Source organism: Juglans microcarpa x Juglans regia, chromosome 1D (genome assembly GCF_004785595.1).
Source record: "Juglans microcarpa x Juglans regia isolate MS1-56 chromosome 1D, Jm3101_v1.0, whole genome shotgun sequence".
Taxonomy (NCBI): domain Eukaryota; kingdom Viridiplantae; phylum Streptophyta; class Magnoliopsida; order Fagales; family Juglandaceae; genus Juglans; species Juglans microcarpa x Juglans regia.
Window position 1 is genome coordinate 31831459 of NC_054594.1, and position 21891 is coordinate 31853349.

General features: G+C 34.2%; 1 protein-coding gene across 1 annotated transcript; it reads left to right on the forward strand.

Annotated features, from left to right (window-relative positions):
• The first annotated feature begins 11088 nt into the window (after positions 1–11088).
• LOC121251388 (protein DETOXIFICATION 55-like) lies at positions 11089–13157 on the forward strand. Its single transcript, XM_041150647.1, has 2 exons — positions 11089–11296; positions 11407–13157. Exons 1-2 carry the CDS (start codon positions 11252–11254, stop codon positions 12808–12810), a joined length of 1449 nt encoding a protein of 482 aa, XP_041006581.1. The 5' UTR covers positions 11089–11251; the 3' UTR covers positions 12811–13157.
• The last annotated feature ends 8734 nt before the right edge of the window (positions 13158–21891 follow it).

Genomic DNA, 21891 nt, shown 5'->3' on the forward strand with positions numbered 1-21891 from the left:
GAGCGGTGCTACTCGGGCGAGCCGCCGGACCGCTAGTTGTAAAATTTTTTTTTTTTTTTTTTTTTATATATTTTTAATATATTTAAATATTTTTAAAAAATAAAAAAATATATCAATATATTTAAAATTATTTTCTCTATCATTCGGTGAATAAATAAAAAAATACGATCAAACCGAACGGTATCGTTTGAGCGACATAATAAACTTTTCCTTAGATAAATATTATCCGTAAACGATATTGATCTTAAGTTTCGTAAATCCACGTATTATGGCTGAGGTTGTCTGGTCCGAACAAAACATAGAAAAGAAATTTATAAAAAAAGGTCTAGCACTAGCCCATTTTATCCAATCCAGCTCAACACTTTTTTGTTCGTTTCCAGGTTTCCGTTTTCAACTGGCCTACGACGGAGGTTTATTTAAATTTAAAATTTATTTAAGATAACTCATGAAATTAGCCCACGCGATTTATGGTTTTTTCTTTCTTTTATAAATCTTAGTCCACCTTATATTTAATAGTTTTACGGTTTTTTTTTATTATAAATCTAATCGTTTTAGGTTTTGAGAAATACTATCTATTGATATCGTGTTTTACATACCCTTAATCCAAGTTTCAACAATTCAGGTCTTCACAACAGATCCTGCAGAAAGAATAATATATGCGGCTTTAAGAGGTGGCTTAGGGGACGGGGAGCCTTCAATGCCAAAGTCAGTAAGTGTTCTTGGAGTGTAGTAAATAAGCAAGAAAGTCTAGAGATCAAAGAGAGTTTCCTTATACTTGGGATCAACTATTTATATTATCAATTCGAAGAGCAGATCATGCATGTCACAACGAGGTCCAGAGTCCTCGTACTGTTCATTTTGTCAGAACTTTTAAATGCAGCGTGGTTCTGTGACAATCTCATTAATGTGGTGTAGCGTGGCTCTGCGACAGCGTCATTAATGTGACATGTCGTCCAGGTGGCAGAGCCATTAAATGTGATGTGGTTCTCCAACCTGCTTATCTCAGTCTGTCTTTCTCCCGATTCGTTCATGTTTTCCTTATCAGTAGATTGACGATCCTCTGCATGTCACGCCTGCTGTGTGGGTGGGTACTCGATAACTGGACATTATCCAAGTGACCTCAGATTAATGAGCCCAACGAGTCTGCTGCACCATCCCTCCCACAGGCCATGTATAGGGACTTCTCCTAGTGGGTCGAATTTATGGGCCAGGCCTAGCTGGGCCTCCTAGGTGTTGGAGGAAAATCTCCTTATAGTTACCCTGCTAATTCTTACCGGACGAATACGGTGGAAATTTTATCATGACTTACCCTACCCTCTTCCCAAGGTCTGGTACTATATTTAGTTTTTATGCTGTCCGAGAAGCTCCTGTGGGCCGGCTACTTTTGACGGCGTCTCCCCATGATGGATTCATCTTATTATCACATCTTTTCAAACTCATTAATGAAGAGGTGTCAAACAGCTCTATTGCTTCGTGAACAGCATTTTCGAAAACCGAAGCGACACGTACCCTAGTTGTGATGATTTACAGAAGTCCGACAATCACCTTCCTTTATAAAACATGGGAGTGGGCCTTGACTTGCTCTCATTGCTTTACGATTGTTCCGTCATTCTTATTCTTTCAATTCTTTTTCTTTCCAACCAATCTCTCTGTTACCTCGCATTCTAGTAGTAATGGCTTCTGAAAAATCCGTTCAACCCAGCGTTTCTGTCGATGTCAGGCCAATGTTTTTGAGCAGTGACCGACGAGTCCCATCCTTTGCTGCACCATCTCTCCCGCAGGCCATGTACGAGAACTTCTCCTAGTGGGCTGGATTTGTGACATTCCTTCCTGGGCCAGGCTTGGCTGGGCCTCTTGGGCCTTGGGAGGAAAATCCTCTTACGCTATCTAAAGTGGTCCTTTATGCAAGATGCATAATTTATGTGACATAATTTAATTTGTAAAATTCAGATTTTAAAATTTATCTTTCAAATCAAATTAAGTGATATAGATAGTATGTGATGTGAAGTATTTGTTTTTTAGATAATGATATAAAAGCTTTTGAATAGAATTATTCTTTATATCTTTTATTTAATCGTACGTCTTGTTATCTTTAATTATGAGCTACATAATATGATATAATAGATTTATTTCTTAATCATATAATATATACTACATAATATATAGAATTATTGCATTTAACAAAATCTGAGATAAATAACAGTATATCTATTTAGTGAACGTCTTTTCTAATCTTCCAGCTATCTTTTATCCAATTCGACGAAGAAACCTCCCTTACTTAATTGCTAATAAACTCATGATACCAAACTCTCCCTTACTTAATTGCTAATAAACTCATGACACCAAACTCTCCCTTTGATTAATGAGTACATATTTTCTATCATCCAAACATAGCTTAAAATACTAAATACAAATTAGAATTAGTAAGATATAAAGGATTAATGTTGTGTTTGTTTTTTGGGTATCATTGTGTTTTATAAGAGATAGCAATGTGGCAATAATATACAAGAGTTGATAAGGGGTAATAGTACTAGGGTTTATGACGTGGCAGTTGTTGGGATTCAAACGTTGCCTACCATGGTTGATAGAGTTGTTGCTGTTAATGGTAATTATGCTGGAATTATTATGCTGTCCCCCGTTCAAAGGAGTTGGATTCTGTGTTGTCCAATCGAATACTATACTGAAATATGTTCGATTTCTGATTGAATCAACCAGTTTGGTCCTAATCTAACAGTGCGAGAGAAAAGATAAAAGATGAGTACTACAACTATAAAAGAATTATATAAAAATAATTCTACAAATCGACATGTTTTCATATAATCTATTATATATATTTTACAATAAAATTAATTTTATAATCTAATAAATCACAACAGGCCACATTATTTTGTGTAGCCACTTTACACGGCCCTATTTGGATGTTAAGTTAAGTTGAGATAAGTTGAATTCTTTATTAATAATAGTGAGTTAAGATGGTAGAGTGAATTTTATAGAGCCCACCTAAGATGAGTTTAGATGCGTTTGGATGTTAAGATGAATTTAGTTGTATTTATAAAAAGTTAAAAAAAGTCGTAGGTCATGCATATAAAGAGGTGTTGAATTGAAAATGGTTATGAGTCCATGTGTAAAAAGATTTTTAGTTGAGATGAATTTAATGATTTGAAAATTTAATATTTAAATATTTTAAAATTAAATTGAACTCAATCCAACTCAAGTTTCAAACGGACCTAAATTATTTCTCCAAAGTTAAAATAGTAGACTAGCATGTTCGAGATTAAAGAAAAAGAGTATTCCTTTCATGATGGGTTCAAGATTATGCTTAATAAACTATAGCCCGGGCCAAGAAGTCCATGTTCACTAGAAGTCGACTCGTTTTATCCGGTCAACAAATCAATCAATTAGATGTATTGGAACCTGAGTCATGTGTAATAGAGTGATATATGACTTGCACATGATCTTCCAAACAACGCCCACAAAGTTCCCCCTCCATTCATGATTAAAGGCAAGCAGCACATGAAATTTTATTCAATTAAGGAAAAGTGTTAATTTTTCAAGCTTTTTTTCAATTCACGTGAGCTCATATGGCTTGGAGTCATTTGGTTTTCATCATTTTACAAAGTTGTGAAAGTTTAGGTTAATGTCAATTCAATCATGTTCCCCAATCCATAAAGCATGCAACTGATCCTTCCCATCATGATAAGTTTGAAACTTCTCCACGACCTTTCTAAAAAGTGTGTTACATGCTTAGCCAGATATGGGAAAACTAATTTAAATCATTCATGATCAAGCCATTTGATAGGATTTATCATCGAATTGGGGTATCCTGTCTATCCAACATCGAAAGCAATTTTGGGGCAAAGCCAAGATAATGTATATATAGAATCATAGATCACGAGATTTTTAGCCTAAATCAATTGGAGTTCATGTGTGATGTGTTATTGTAATGGTTTAGCTGTTTGATAAGACTAGACATGAGGATTACGGTTAATGATACAAAGATGAGAGAATGAAAATCCAAAGGGATCTATATATAACAAGTAACAAGAGAAATATTTAATTTACAAGGACATCACTACAAAAAAAAAAAAAAGTAAAAGTTACAGATTGACATGCTTTGTCTAAGTACATACATCCGATTTTTTTTTTTTTTTTTTTGTGTAAAGTAATTATAATATATCATATCCAGTCATATCAGTTTTCAACTTTATTTCGATGAGTTCTCTTTATAAACGTATTACTTTTCATGTGATAACCAACATTTGATCAATTTAAGTGACTATTTTGGATACCCAAATATATCTCTCTTCTAAATGAGGGGATTGGGGTATGATCAGAATCAATATGATCTGAACATTCCTTAAGAGAGAGAGAAAGGACAAATACTATCATATTGCAAAGTCATTGACGAATTGAAACTAACCCAATCGATATAATATATTACTGAAACTAAGAAACAATATGATCAATAACCAGATGTCGCTTAATGAACCTTTTTTTAATGAAAAGATGGACCAAATTTTAGTATTCACTACAAGTGTTTTACATTTTATATATACTTAGATTATCAAATTAAAGAAAAAAGTCTGCACAGTACCCCTTGATCACTACTCTCTCAAATTTAGCCCAATTAACTTACATTCTCATTCTCCCTAGCTATCAGTTTCTTTTCTTTTGTTTAATCCTTCTCTCTTTCTCTCTCTCTCTCTAGATTACAAGTCAGATCTTCCATCTTCTGCATGCACACTACAGTCTTGCCACAACCTTCTGATCTTCTTGTCGTCGCCGATCATTTATGAAAAATCATTGATCTCTCAAGGTTTGTACATGTTTTTTTGCTAAAAGTTGTCCTATGTTTATGCTCCTTCAACCAAAGGCATGAGACTGGACATCTTCGGTGATCGCTTCAACCTAGTTTGCCTCTTTTGATGAAGTCTTTCAAACTCCTGATCTACTACAGCATATAGGGTTGGGCTCTGACTCAAACAGAGTCGGAAAGCCTAGCTCTAAATTTCGACTTCGACTAAAGTCGGAGCCGAAGTTGGGCTTCAACTCTGACTCCTATCAAGATCAAAGCTTTAGAGTTGAAATCGAAGCTCTAGTCGGAGTTCGGCTTGGGCGAAAAGATGCAAATGCACTAATATGCTCTTCTTCTTCTTCCTATCTGTGAACCTCAAAAATCCAAACCCCATTTCACAACTTATAACAATCTTATCACAGTTTAAATGAGAAAAAAATATATAAAAGGTGAACCGCTAAGAACATTAAAGGCTCGTTTGGATGTAAGAAGTAGCTCAGCTCAATTCACTTTGAGACCTCATCTGCCACTCAAACGCACTTTGAGCGAGTTTACATCCGTAAAAGCATTCAACTTGTTTTATATTGTAGACCGACATAACCCATCCCTGACTTTGCAAAGATTGCTGACTTTGTTTTCTAGTGATTCCTGTGAAAAAAAACAAATGAAAGGAAATGGATAAAAAAAATTAAAGAAAAAGTAATATGAAAAAAAAAACTTGAAAGAAAACAAAATTGTAAATACTATGAACATGAAAAAAAGAAAAAAACCAATGGCTACTCCATCTCCACGTTTTGAGTCTTTAACCATTATTTTTGTTGGCACGAATGGTTGCAGGGCACACAAATGCAAAGTTTTTTCTTTGCTGTATTTGGTGCCAAAAGAGCAGACTATTTCGATTTTCCTTGTCAAGTGAATAGTTATAGTAATGGTGGGACTCATTTCTTTTACAACTTTCCATAAATATATCTACGCTCATCTTAATATTCAAACACACTTTAAACTCATTTTAAGTTGATCCCACCAAACTCATTCAACCATCTCAACTCACTACTATTCATAAAGAACTCAACTCAACTCAGTTCAGTTTAACATCCAAACGCAACCTAAGAAGAAAGAACAAATTGTAAGTCTGCACCCAAGTAGAAATACATGAGTTCAAATATATTCACTCAAGCTCCCGTGTTGCTCAAGCTCCAAATGAAAATGCTTTGTACTGCCTTGATCCATTCAGTCTTCGACGCAAAAAATCCAACATACATCTCAACCGAAATCGATCCAAACTCGTATATTCTGACTAGTTCGCATTTCGTGGTATCAAGAATAAGAAAGAAGAAGAAATCTTGGGCAGTACTGAGAAGAAGAAAGAAGAGTAAGAGATGTGAGAACGAAATGACTAGAGTTAGTGTTAGTTAAAAGGAAAAATAGGAATATATAGGAAGATTTAAACGACATTATCGTTTTAGGAGTATTAAAAAAATCCCTCAATAAATTCAGTATTGTGGTCGTGGGGCCTCGGACGCATGATGTGGGTTTACAAATAAGTAATACCCCCAACCATTAGGCTACTTAGCCTATTATCAGTTTTTTTTTACATTATAAAATATATTACAAAACGTTGTTTTATGTTTTTTTTTTATTTTTTTAAAAAAACCTGTTGGAGTCGGAGTTCAGAAGTTGGAGCCGACTTCGGCTCTGAATCTGACTTTTTTTTTTTTTTTGAAGGAACTTCGACTCTGATTTCAACTATTATTTTCGGAGGAACTCCGACTTTGAACTCTGAACTTTCTGACTCTGTCGAAGTTAGAGTTGGAGAGGACATCAGCCGAAGTCGGAGCCGAGAAAAGTTTTGCATAACCCTAGCTGCAAAAGAAGACTCAAAGCAGTCCCAAATCTAGAATATCGTTGAAACCGCCTTCAAGGAAAAATAAAATTGAAAAAACATGCACATCTAAAATCATGCGTGTACTGTGTATATACATGCATGTGCACATATATGACCGCTGTGTGTGTGTACTGTGTGTGTATATATATATGGAATTTAATTGAGTATTAAATATTTGTCTTCTACAATAAGCTAGTCGTTCTTGAGATTATATAAATTTTGAAACATTCCTATATCTTTTTTCTAATTTTCTTTTTTTCTGAGCAGATCATTCATTGTATAAGTTCTATGAATGAAAATGAATTATCTTCTTGGATCTATCTAGCAATATACATACAAAAGAACCTTATATGAGCGCTCTCTCTCTCTCTCTCTCTCTCTCTCTCTCATGGGGCCATAAAACTGAATATTCCAAATATATATTCTGATTTCATAAAACATATAATAGACAGAATTTGTAGCGGATATGGTCCTGCAGGAAAGTACTGTTGAAAACCTCCATATGTTAATGTTGTCATGTTTGCAACAAACACTGTACAAGATATCTCAGGTGATATATTATATCCAGACCTTTGTTTCCCATTAAAAGAAAGGGAGTCAAAATGCTTAGGTAAAGCTGGCATATTGTATCCGCATTCTAAAAGGACGAACGTACCACGCTCCATTATATATTTCTGTAGTAGACAGGTAACAGTCAAAAGTCAATGGCTCTGTAATCTTCTTCTTCTGACTCAAATATCCACTTAGCAGCTGGCCGCCTCGATCTAGTGTTCGTCACTGTAAGGTGAAGAGACCAAGAAATGTGGGCAATCTTGTATAGGAAGATCATTCTATCCAACAAGATTTCCCATTATAGGAGTTCTATCGTCATATTTACGGTTTAGCACTAATGCAATTAATTGAGCTAGCATTAATTAAATCGAACACTTCAAATATAAATAGATTAGCTAGATCAACTTTCTCAAGTATATAAGAAATGTCAAACCCGGCATGGGGCCCCCACCAAGGACTATTAGTACCTTAAGATCATGCATCCATACACAAATTTTTTTTTTTTTTTTTTTTTGCTTAATTTCTATCTATTTGACTAGAGCTAGCTAGTACTATTTCAGTACTATTAGTAGATCCAAACATGAATATTCTTCTATCTTTCCTTTACTTTTTGAGCTTCTTTCACATATAACTATCCTTTTACCCCCCCATATATATATTATAATGCGTTTGCAATCAACCAACAAATAACCAACATATATATATATATATATATATATATATGTGTGTGTGTGTGTGGGGCATGTAAGAAGGCAATCAAAGTTCAACTGATCAATCTCAGGTTCAAATTGTGGAATAAGAGAGCAATGGATCTGTAATGTGATTGGTCATTGGTGCTACCCATCTTTATCAGATTTTGAAGGGATTTGACATCAGACTGACCGGTAAAATGACAAGAGGACATGAGTACTCTATGTCACTCAGGGGGTGGGAAGTGAGAAAGATGTTGGTTGTTCACTTGTTTTAATTCTTTCCCTACATTACTGTCTGAGGCTTAATTAAATTATATATATATATATATATATATATATATATATATATATATACACACACACACGGGGCTGGGATTTTATAACTTATACATGAGTAGTACTGCTGATCATCATGATCATGATAAACGTACACCAAGGATTGAAGATGTGACCGACCATTAATTGATCATACAGTACCATAATTTCCACCCTAACAACCATTTTGATGATGGTGTGAAATCCCAGCAGCTCCCATCTTAGACATAATGGAAAAGGTGATTGAGATCATGCGATTTTTCAACAAGATTATCAAAAGTGGGTGTATTATTTGTCATCAGGAGGAATGATACTTTAGTGATTAATTGGTGAATTATCTAGATCGATGCACATGCATATATGGTCCCATATAACTGTGACAAGAAAGAGATAATCAGCTAGCTAGCTGTAGTACTACTACTGGTTGTTCTAAATATAATATTGTGAGTTTCGCGTCGAGCTGATTGATGATCTCTTTTCTCAGAAAGCTAGCTAGGTTGTTATAAAAGTCTTGGTAAAATCTTCATTTTGTACTACTTACGCGCATTAAATAGCTGTAACATTGAATATTCCAGCATTGTTTTAGAGAGTTCCAAGTTGTTAATATTCTTAAAGGATATGCTGACTTTTTGACAATTAGATTTAGATCATCATGATTAACGTACTACAACGTCCGAAAAGAAAACAGATAAATAATTAATCATTCCCACCTCATATATAAATTAACTAGATCGAGCATTAACGACGAGGTCTGAAAACAAGTTTAAAGTCATTGAGGCAGATATAATATAAAGTGTGCTGCAGCCACGGTAAACTACGCACAAAACCATCTAAATAGAGCTTGTACGTAGTTTTATAATTTCTTTGTGTTTATGGCATGCGTCGTGTGTTTTATCTTTTACTACAAGAAAATTGCTTATTTGTAATCAGTTAATTTCAACGAAATGACTATTTACAGCTAAAATAAGTCTGTTTTAATCACAAATAATATTTTCGTTGTAATTAAATGACCACAAAAATCCGTTTTTCTTATAGTCATGTTTTCTTAAAGAGAAGTAATTATATATATTCTTGAAATCAAACCAATAATTATCTGAAGAAAGAAGCTAAGGTGCTGGAATCTATGTGTATACATATAGATTAATAAGATGAGAAAAGGATGATCAATTGGTGGCTGTAGTAACTTTTATGGACAAGGTGTGTGCTAGCTTGAGCTCCTATTCAAACTGGCCGGTGCGTAGTCCAAATTAATTCATTCCTGTGGTTGTGAATCCTTCCAAGGAATCTCTGGAAAACATGTGCAAAAAAGCTTCTTGCTTCCATTACAATTTAATAAACCCTGATCTAATATCTGTGATGTGGACGCAGCGGTATCGCAAGTACCCTAGCTTCCAACGTTCATCTGGTCATAGGTCATATATACATATGATGAAGAAAGTGACTTGGTACTAACAATATTTGAAAAGCTTCCTATCAACATCGATCCTGTATATATATAGCAGCTAGCTTAAAATCTTAATTTCTCCATATATCGGATTTAGTAAGGAAAAATGTTAGTTATAAGTTTTATTTACGTAACAATAGGTGCTGACGTGTCAGTTATTGATATATACTCTGAAGATCATTACGAAATTTAAAATTCAAAATTTAAATTAAAAAAAAAAACTGATAAGATGAGTTTTATATGTAAAATTGTAAATAAAACTATAAGTTATACACTACTACTACTATTTAGGAAATGGCCCGCGGATATGAGCTAGCATGATATATATATTTTGGCCTCAATTAGTACGTACGTGCCTTGCAATATCAATCGCGCGAGATCATAATGAAAGAAGCATGCAAACATAGTACAAGTACACTTGTAAGTACAAATCATAGAAAATAGAGAGTATTACTGTATTATCTAGGGCCGGTAATGGGTTAATGCGTCAGGAGCTAGCTCTATAATTTTTAACAATTACCACTTTTAACATGATGAGGCAAAATCTGGCAAATATAGTGCAGGCAGGCATACTCATGATCCCCAGCTCATGCATGCATATATATATATGCCCGGCTAGCATCCAGATTATAAATCGAACCACGTACAATATGTTAGAAGCAGCATTAATACTGTAGAAATTAGTGAGTAAATACAGTATTATAATTCTGTAGTCTAATAACAGCCCATATATATATTTTTGTGAGGGGGTAAAGGCAAGTGCTCATGAACTTCCGGCCGGGGAAACTTTTCATATAACTTGAAATTAGAAAGACGAGACGAACGTCATGCAATAGATCATCAGCAACAATAACCGGCCAGTATTACTAAAGAAATGAACGTATAGAGACTAGAGTCTCCATACGTTAATATGATTCGATCGGTGACAATACATGATTAATTCATGATATCATGATCACGTGAAGAAGATTCTGTAATCTAATCATGCATGCATGTATATGATTTTTCCGAAGAGGAAGTGGATGTGTTTCATTTGTTTTAGAAAATGACAAAAAAAAAAAAAAAAAAAAAAAAAAAGATCCGATCGAGTACTAGCCGGCATGTAGTGTGTGGCATGCCTGATATCTTCAGTACGATCACAATATTACTGTTCAAGCTATATCAAGAGTGATGGGCATTTTTCCTATCACTGTACATTCTTTCCATTTTATTTGAGTCACGTCACTCCAACTATATATTGTGTTTTGAGCTTTATAAAAAGATTAGTGCTATACCACGTAGAGATATATAAATATATGCAAGCAGCATTAATTTGTCGTATATAAAAAGTGAAACCCCTGATCCACCTCCAGCCCCTTATAAAAATCCTCTCACTCGTTTCTAACACTCACTTTGCTCTCTCTCTCTCTCTCTCTCTCTCTCTCTGCGTGCATGTTTGTGCTTGTGCGTGTATGCTTGCTGTGTGGTAAGCAAAAGGATCAGATCCCACCATCCAAAAAACCTGACCTCTACATATCTCCATATTGCACAGACACTCAAAACGCAAGACTAGGCCAAAAGAAACAAAGATGGTTGCAGCGGAGACACCCGAAAAGTACCCGACAATGCCAGAGGTACAAAATCTTTACGATTCCTACAAAATGTTGTAATAAACTTAATATATACAATATCTCTCCTCGACACAATTTTCTGCATTTCTGTTTTATGATTTTATCTTCATCAGGTGGTGGAGGAGCTAAAGAGAATGGCAGGTATAGGCTTCCCCCTAGCAGCCGTGAGCATTGTCGGCTATCTCAAAAACATGATCTTAGTCATGTGCATGGGAAGGCTGGGAAGCCTCGAGCTAGCAGGCGGAGCTTTAGCCATTGGTTTCACCAATATCACTGGCTACTCTGTGCTGTCAGGGCTAGCTATGGGCATGGAGCCCCTTTGTAGCCAGGCCTTTGGTTCACGAAACTTCTCCATTCTTTCTCTGACTTTGCAAAGAACAATTTTTATGTTACTTCTTGTTTCATTCTCCATCGGACTACTCTGGGTTAACCTCGAACCTCTTATGCTTAGCCTCCACCAAAACCCAGACATAACACGAGTTGCAAGCCTATATTGCCGCTTTTCTGTCCCGGATCTCATTGCCAATAGCCTTCTTCAACCTCTTCGGATCTATCTCCGTAGTAAAGGAACAACGTGGCCTTTGATGTGGTGCAACTTGTTAGGACTTATTCTGCACATTCCCATCACCATCTTCTTGACCTTCACTCTTCGTCTTGGGGTTAAAGGAATAGCAGTTTCCACTTTCGTAACCAACTTCAGCATCCTCTTCTTCCTAATGTGCTACATGGCCTACAGTACTCGCAGTAGTACCCCTGATCAGGAGCCTTTGTATGTGCAGCTCTCGAAGGATCCTTTGCCACTTTCTTCTTCTCGAGCTGAGGAATGGGGAATGCTGCTTCGATTTGCAATACCAAGCTGTCTAGCTGTTTGTTTAGAGTGGTGGTGGTACGAGTTCATGACAATTCTAGCTGGTTATCTTCATAATCCTCGGGTGACACTTTCAACATCGGCCATAGTAATACAAACCACCTCTCTCATGTATGCAATACCAGCAGCACTCAGCGCATCGGTCTCGACCCGCGTAGGCAACGAGCTTGGAGCAAGCCGGCCAGAGAGGGCCCGTTTGGCAACAATGGTGGCCATAGGGTTGGCCCTTCTGAGTTCTTTAGTGGGTTTATCTTGGACCACTCTAGGGAAAGAAGCATGGGGAAGAGTGTTCACAAAGGACAGTGAGGTTCTAGAGCTAACTGTGACTGTTCTACCGATAATCGGACTGTGTGAGTTAGCAAATTGTCCACAAACCACAAGTTGTGGCATTCTGAGAGGAAGTGCGAGGCCAGGAATCGGGGCCGGGATAAACTTTTATGCCTTCTACTTGGTGGGTGCACCACTGGCCATAGTTTTAGCCTTTGTTTGGAAGTTAGGGTTTGTGGGTCTTTGTTATGGGCTTTTAGCAGCTCAAATTGCATGTGCGGTCTCCATATTATCAGTGGTATACAACACAGATTGGGAGAGAGAATCCTTGAAAGCCAAAAACTTGGTGGGAAAGAGCGACCAACCAGCAGTGCTAAATTAAGTGTGAAGAAGATCATCTAATTGGGTTTTGTTAAAGACATTAATGATCGATTTTGAAAAAGTGATCAAGACAGAGTAACGTACGTACTTTTGTTGAAGGATGATCATCACAGACGACACCATTCGAATTAACAGGAACAAATTCCAACTACACTTTATTAATTCCATCAAGTCACATGACTAGTATTAAATGTACGTGTTTCCTTAATTTGCTTCTAGCTAGTGACCTTTCTCTTTCCAAACTCCATGATTAATTAGTACCCAACATTTAAAGTTTGATTGTAAAATGACGGTTCTCGTTTGGATCTCCTTTTGTAATATCGCAAAATGTAGCAATGTAGCCTCTTTTTCCTGCAACTACGTACAGTACGACTGATCCTAAGCATTAGCTATCTAGCTAGCTAGTTAGGTTGACTCATTCTCCACTTAGCAAATGTAACAGCCTTTTCTTCCCACTCCTTTGCATGACAATATATATATATATATATATATATTTATAAGTAAACATAACAATATCATCATGTCTAACCTAACGTTTGCATAACTAACCTAACGTCGTAAGATGCATATCATGTTTTACGGCCCTTGAGTATGAACTTGTCTACATACGAGTATGCATGTGAGTGAAAGTCGTACGTGTATATATTATCTGCAATTTAAATATGGACACATGATATGGATCCAATCGATATCTGCTGGGATAATAAAGATGGCCGGGCCAATGTGAATTTGCTGCACCACGTACATCATGATATATATAATCAAAATTCAATATGATAATTATGGTGAATGCATGCCCTAGCTAGCTATTCACTAAGGAAAAAAAAGTTAGAGAGCTATATAAAATATTCTCGAAGAAAAAGGGCAAAGTTGGGAGAGAGATAAATTTGGATCAATTAAACACTGGAGACTAGTATGTTATACTCATCGGTGAAGGAACAGTGGTGGCCAAATTTACAAGAGTTTGAGTTGAAAAATAGGGCGGTGTGATGTTTGTCGGCATTAGAAGTACGTACATGCAGGATGCGACGACAATTAAGTGAGATTCATACGTGGCCTGGGTTGCGCATGAAGCTCACCCGCTTATCCTATTCTGACACTACTGCTCATCTTGACCTTTAGATTGGAGGCTTTTGAGTTCAATAGTGATCAAGTGCGTGCAGCTCAGAGATACACCAAAAGTGGCACATCGATCGGCCTTCGTCTTCTCTATATATTGTCGAAAGACCGTGAAAAAAAAAAAAAAAAAAAAAAAACTAGGAAAAATGGTTCTAATATATTCCTATAGATCGTGAAGGGGCTAGATAAGAGAGGGAAAGGAGGAGAGAGGTGCCAAAACACACCTACTTCGACCTTGCCTGGATGTATTCCAAAGGAGGGTTGATCTGACGGCCAGGCCATGCAGATCAGAGACTCCGGAGAGGGAAAAAATGGGTTACATTTGCATCTATTTGATTGCTAGTTGCAGGTCTCTTTTATATATATATATATATATGAGTAATGATATACATAATATATTTTTACAATTCATTTTCACAAAAATATTATAAGATAAGGGTATTTTTATAAAATGATATTGTTTTTATAAGTCGTTTTATAAAAATACTCTTCATTTAAAATATAGTTATATAAAGTGTTGTAAAAAATATTGTATAAATCATTTTTCACGAAATTTATGGTTCAGAATCTCATATAGCTGGCCTTCGTGATATGAAATTTATCGTTCAGATATTCTTTTTGACGTGATGCCATCATATGTCACGTAATTTGTTAAAAAAAATTAAAAATACAAACACAAAAGAGATAGAGAAAATCGAGAGGGTTAGGCTTCGTTTGGATCATCAACCTATCTCAACTCATCATTATAAATTTTTCAAATTTCAATATAAAATATAATAAACAATTCAACTTTTTGAAATATCAAAATAATAATAATATTAAAAAAATAATATTCTAACAATATTTTATCAGCTCAACTCAACTCAACTCAACTCACTTCAACATTCAAACACAACCTTAGTCTTCATCTTTTTATATTTTTGAACATCATTTTGGTTTGAATCATATTTTTTATATTTTTTTGATAAACCATTTTAGTTTTTATCATTACGAGCTTTGTTACTCAGCCTCTCACATATCATATACCAAATTTTTTTTATTTTTTTATTCTTACTAAATTAATTGAATTTTATTATTCATCATCCATACATCATATATTTATTAATAAAAAAATAAAAAATCATATAATATAGTCATGTGTGGTGTAAGGCGGATGATATGTGTAAGCAGAATTTTTCTATATCAAAACTTTCTTATAAGTTCTCGTTGATCGATCTTATTCAAGTTATATTTTACTTTTTTTCTTTAAATAAATAGTCCAATATGTGTTGAAAAAGAAGCCTTGCCTGTATGTATTATTAATAATCTCATAGGAAGAGTTTAAAAAAGCATTAACGGAGAATAAAAATACTGTAAAGTTAATAAATTTTATGATATATCTCAGCATAGAGGACCATAAAAAAATCTGTATTTTTGTCTATAAATATAAATATATATATATATTATATATATATATATATATAAACTCGCCGGAGATCATCGATGGGATAATATAGACGGACGCCGATCATAACTATATATCCTTGATAGCAATCTATAGACGTACCAGATGACTATATATATGGTACGTCTATATATATATATATTATATACACACACATGAGACAATTAAATATGCATGGGATAATTAAGTAACCTCTCAAAAGCATCCGTGTAATTCTTTTTAGTGGCTATCTTCGTTTCTCTGCCCAGAGTTTTCTCTCTACCCACACCCTGCCATCACAGCATCTTCGCCCAGGGGTGGAGCTTCATCTCCTCCGCCCTCCGCTCGCCCAACCCCTATTTTTAGGTTTATTTCTGATTTTCTTTCAAATTTTTCGACAATAGTATCAAGATGTTCCGATATGCTAATTGCTGGCCATATTCAACAGCCACGCGCCCTTCCAACGAATTCCCCAACCGTCGTTCTGTTAAACGGTGGGAGAAATCTATCCAAACAAGTGATGCGTGTGATTCACGTGCAGCTTATAGTGAGCAAGAGACTCACACGCCACTGCATTTTTTGCCGCCACACGCAGCAGTATCGGGGCCAGCGACTTCTAGTCTTTCAAATCTGTGTGCTCATTTTTTCCTTAGTGTGGCGCATATCCCACACGAGCCACCATTGTCAGTGGTGATCATTTGTCGGTATATTAGGTCATCTTTAGGTTGTTATTCTTCTATGTTTTTATTTTCTCAAATTAGTGATCAAGATGGTGTGGTCGTGATAGTTTCTTACAGTTAGGTCAAATCAACAAAATGCAGCGCACCTTTCTTGATTGTGGTTTTTAGTCATAAATTTATAATCTATTTATTAGATTACGTTAAAATCACTTTAAAATGAATTTATTTATGATAATGGGTTGAGTCAAACTTCTGATTCAATAACCCTTTTTTTTTTTTTTAATACTATTTTTACTGTGTTTGAAATGATTATTAAGGATTCACACTCTACTAAATTGTGTATCACCGTTCAGTTTATCTATGTAATATTTAAACTGGCTGAGAAGAAGGAAAAAAAAAAAAAATAAAGTAACCTCTCAAAAATCACCTTAGAAAGTCAAGTCTTATCTACTTTCAAAGTCAACGTACAAATCAAGTAAATATCAACTTCATGATTAAACTAGCTAGCTGGGGACCAAATCAATTTTAGACCACAGAATTCTTCAATGAACAGTAGACAGATATGACATAAATAGGACGGTCCTTGTAAATCTGACGAGGATTAGGGACTTTCCACGATCAATTAGGTTGGTAGGTCAGGCTAATTGAGTTTTATGACTAAACATCATCAGGCTAGCTAATAATAATTATGCATGGGGAAAATACATATCATGTGCGTGCTAGCTCTAGCTAATAATCATGCTAATTAGAAATTTGATCGGCTATGTTTTCAAAAGATCGATTTCCTATTGAAGTCAAGAAGAAATCCTTAGCAGAATTTCTATGGTCCCACTTTAAGATGTAATATTTTGTCTTTATGGTGCCAAGTCACGTTTCAACTTGCCAAAAAATATCTCATATTTTGATCACGTCCTTGTCGTTATTTAAAAGTAGAGACACATACAAAAAATAAATTTTAAAAAAATTCTATTTAACATCTTTACACACCGTATATTATATTTTTTCTTCTCTTATAAAATATATAGTATATAAATAATAAATAGAAAAATAAATTAATTAAAAATAATAATAAATAATAAACTCTAAATTTTATAATATTTATTAAGCATTCAATATGACTCAAATCACAGTATATATTAATCTTTTTCCATTTTAGACAATGTATCTATCAATTCACAAATTTAAAAATAATAAATTTAAGAGTCCATGCAAATTCTCACGTCAATGCAATGGAACACCAATATACTATATATTATTTTCGTTTAGAAAGTGTGTCAAATGGGAAGAAAATGCAATTAAGTAAGAATGATGCGCAAGCTATAACAATTATTAAGAGTGATCCTGTGAGCCATTGGCCTCGATGGTCTTATCAAGTTATTTAAGAATAAGCTAATTTTAACTTTTAAGACATAGGTTGAGTTTAGATATAAAATTCATCTCAACTCGTCTTATCTAATTATTATAATTTTTTTAAAATTTATATATAAAATATAAGAAATAATTTATTTTTTTTTTAAATTTTAAAATAATAATAATATTAAAAATTAATATTATAATAATATTTTTTTTTAATTTTTAATTTTTATCTTAACTGCTCTCAGCTCGTGCCGAACGTATTTTATGATAGGGACAAAATGAAAAGGTACTACAAAAAATAGGAAAAAAAAAAAACCCTATATATAATCTCACTAGAGCTAGCTGCCAGCCTCTATATAGGAACCTTTATGTACAATAGAAAATAATATTGCAATAGTCTCGCGTCAAAAGAAAGCAAAAACCTTACAATTTTTTTAAATTTTTATATAAAATAAAAATAATAATTTAATTTTTTTAAATCTTAAAATAAAAATAATATTAAAAAATATATTCTAATAAAATATTTTATTCAATTTTGTAACTTTAATCTTATTTCATCTCATCTCTTAATATAAATAAGTACAAACAAAGTGCTACAAAATGCCACATTAAAACCTCTAGGGGATGTGTGATACAAAGTGCTACAAGGAGAAATCTGATTATAATGAATTTTTAATGACGTCATTAATTCTCTATCTTAACAGTAAATATGTGGAAGAGACCATCATAAGAGTATTTAAGATTTTAATATTTGCAATTAATTGCAACCCGACCAATAGAAAATAGTATTTAAAAGATGATAGTAAACAACACAAAGTCACAAACAAAAAGGTAATAACAAATTAGTCTATGCATGTTAGAGCTTTTTAAGGCAAATCATAGTCAAGCAATCCAACAAAAAAAAATGGGACAAATATGAAACGTGGCATAAAGCAGCACACCAACTCCCAAAGCAATGGAAAAATATACCATTTTCAGCTTAGAAAAAAAAAAGGTCATGCAGATTTACAGTAGATCCCAACCAGGACGATAATTGACCAGTGAAGTGCGCACACTTTAATTTATGTTAGTAAAGAAGATGAATATGCATGACATTAAATTCAAAATAATAATAATAATTTTAATAAACATATGATCTATTTAAATTAGATAAGATTTAATTATGATCTAACACGTAGATGTCTGCGTACTTTTTAGTTTACAAAATTGAGTGTAACTTACAATAACAATATAAAATAAAATAAAATAAAAAAGAAGAAAAAACTGAAAATGAGCAAACAAAGTAAAATTACTCAAAAAATTCCCAAAGAGCAAGTTGTAAGCCCAGTTAGCTGGGGGGAAAAACCCCCCAAAAATTCATAAAAGCACCTAGCGCGCAACACACCAACAAAAGGAAAAAAAAAAGTCAAAGATGTAATTTTCTCACTTCAAACAAAATGTACTATTCCAATGTAGGCCTGTGTAGAAAACGTTAGAATCCAGTCCGTCCGTCCGTGTAGCCCTACTCGATCTGATAAAAAGACGGGTTTGAAGTAACTTGCGGGTCGAACCCGTTGAAACTGATATTATAACAAATCTCAGACTCAGTTCAAGTCATCAAATGATTTGAACCCAGTGTTCTTGAGAGTTCTATTGGGTTCAAATAGTTCGATGACATGAACTGAGTCTGAGATTTGTTATAATATTGGCCGGTTTCAATGGGTTCGACTTGCAAGTTACTTCAACCCATTTTTGTCAGGTCGGGCCACACGGACAGATGGACTGGGTTCTAACGTTTTTTGCACAAGCATATATATATATATAGGATATAATGTGTTGGCTCACGATGGCCACTTCCGTTTCAATTGATTTTATGGCTTCTTTTTTTCTTTTTGTATTAATTGGTGAATGCATAAGTGTCGATCAACCGGGAGAAATGATTTGTACAAAATTCAAATAGACAAGTCTCGCATAAATCTTTGTAAAAAAGTAGATCTCACATTAAAAAAGTGTAAAACAAAACTATTCTTTTTTTAGTGAGACTCACATTTTTACAAAGAATTTGCATGAAACTTATATATTTAAGACTTGTATCTAGCATTATTCATTAGTTATTACGGGTGACAATTTGTGATACGACATGTTAACCTAACACGAACACGATACAAAAATTAACGGGTTTGAGATTAATGTTAACGAGTTTCCTAAGACACAATTCATTAACGGGTCAACCCGCTTAACCCGTTAGTGACCGTTTAGACCCGTTAAATTTTACTTAAAATTACAATTATATCCTTTTTAACCTAAAAATAAAAATACCTTAACCATATTTCATATTTCCTAACTCTCTCTTTCTCTTAACTAGTTCTCACCAGTCACGATTACCTCTCACACTTTTTCTGGATTGTAATTTTGGTGTTTTTATTTATTTGGATTGTAATTTTAGACTTGTGTTGTTAGTTTTATATTTGTGGGAGATATTGTGATTTTAAATTTTATATAAAATTATATTAATCAGGTCAAATAGATTATTTAGGTTAATTCAACCCATTTATATAAATGGGTCGGGTCGGGCCTACTTATTTTTAATTAATTCATAACAGGTCAAAATGGATCGTGTCGTGTCAATCTGTTATTTTAATGAGTCGTGTTAAGGTTTGAAAATCTGACTCATTAAACTTAACATGTTATGTTTAGATTGATCCATATTGTATAATAAATACGACTTGACACGATATGAACATAATCTATTAAAACGATTTGTCACCCAATAAATACTCATCAACCTGTATGGAATTGGCCGGCCAGATCTAAGATTATAGAAGATGTACAGGGACAACAAGAGAGGCTTTACAGTGGCCCTTAAGGTTAGACTCGGCTGCTCATGGGGAATAATTTATTTGGGTTCTGCGGCAAGCCCATTCACTTACTGAACATGATCAGTGAAGAAAAAATTACCTAAAGGTGGGCTCAGTAAGGACCCAACAGCCATGCCTTAGTTGATCAACCAAACACATCAGTACTTTTTACTTTTATAAACAAGGAAATCAACAATGCACCTTTAGGAGAAAGAAATTGCCTAACAATCCAATTGCTTGCCGGCCCGGCCGGGCCCTACCCTGTGAGATGCGATCATAGGCCCTATTACCATGGCAGGCAGGCTCATCGCATGTCATATTATATAAATGTGTAGTCAAGTACGTGGGATTCTCTGATCAATTTAAATCTAATTAAGTTAAATGCTGCATGCATGCATGCACTAACTAATCCCCACTATGATTGTACTGTAGCTAGCTAGGACGTCTAAATTATGGTACTAGACCCTTAATACATAAGCCAAGAGCAAGGAGGCTTGCATGCATGCATGAATGACCTCATTGGAAGGAGGTTGTCGGATCAATCGATCCCAGTGGTCCATCAAAATTAGAATCCAAAACCAAACACTGAATCGAATCAATGTCTGAGATATGCAATGTAATTATATGGTGTGTTTTTTGTTTTGTTTTGAATTTTTCTCTCGAGAATTATAAACACTACTGTCGCTTTTTTCCTGGTTACTTATGTTTCCACTTTTGGTAGGCAAAAATAACTAAGCTGATGGTGACCAATGATGCATCAATTTTTAAGTACGTACTTATATATATATTGGCCTTTGGGGGGGTTCTATATAAGTTTTGCCTCTTGCCTGCCATGGGGGACCATCTTCAGGCCCATGCATGCATGCATGTTGAATACCACATGCGCAAATGCATATGCATATTATATATATGTATAATAGGTTGGTTTAGATAATTAATTACATTAATGGATTAACTTTTTTAGGGTTTTGATTTCGAAATTTCCAAAGTTCTAATTGCATGCATTAATTCAAACAGAAATTAAAGCTGACGCATGAAGATCTCGATCATATATATATAGGATACGTGTGAAATTAATCAACCGATCTTTGGTAATTAGGACTAGTAGTACTTCCATGAAACCAAGTTTTTACGTACGTTCGAGTTTGAATATTAAAGTAGTGATATATATATATATATATATATATATATATTTATATATATTTATATGCATCAACGTTAACAAAACAACACTCGGCCAACTTCCAAACTAACTATATATGGGAGTTTGTCAATTAGTTGCTCTATATATATGTATATATTATATGCTAATTCGCATAGTCAACAACAAACCTCGACTCCCTAGCTCGAACTTAATTCATGATGTCATCGATCAGATCACACCATCCTTCACAATCACGTAGGTGAGCGTCTCCAAGCTGGGTCTTGCCGTAGACTATTGGTATTGATTTTATCAAAGTTATTTCTAAAATTTGATGAAAAATACATAATTTTTATAAATTTAAAACTTCTCTAGTCATAACTTTACATTGAATTAGCTATTGAATTCATCAAAATAATAATATAATATTATTTTTTTAATAAAAATATTTTTATTTTTTTTCATATTTTACAATTATACTAATCACATGTTGATTAATAATTTAATTTAATTCTTACATTATTAT

Coding starts and splice junctions, on each gene's coding strand:
- LOC121251388 (XM_041150647.1), top strand. CDS start 11,252: ATGGTTGCAGCGGAGACACCCGAAAAGTACCCGACAATGCCAGAG. Junction 11,297..11,406: donor AGTACCCGACAATGCCAGAG/GTACAAAATCTT, acceptor TATCTTCATCAG/GTGGTGGAGGAGCTAAAGAG.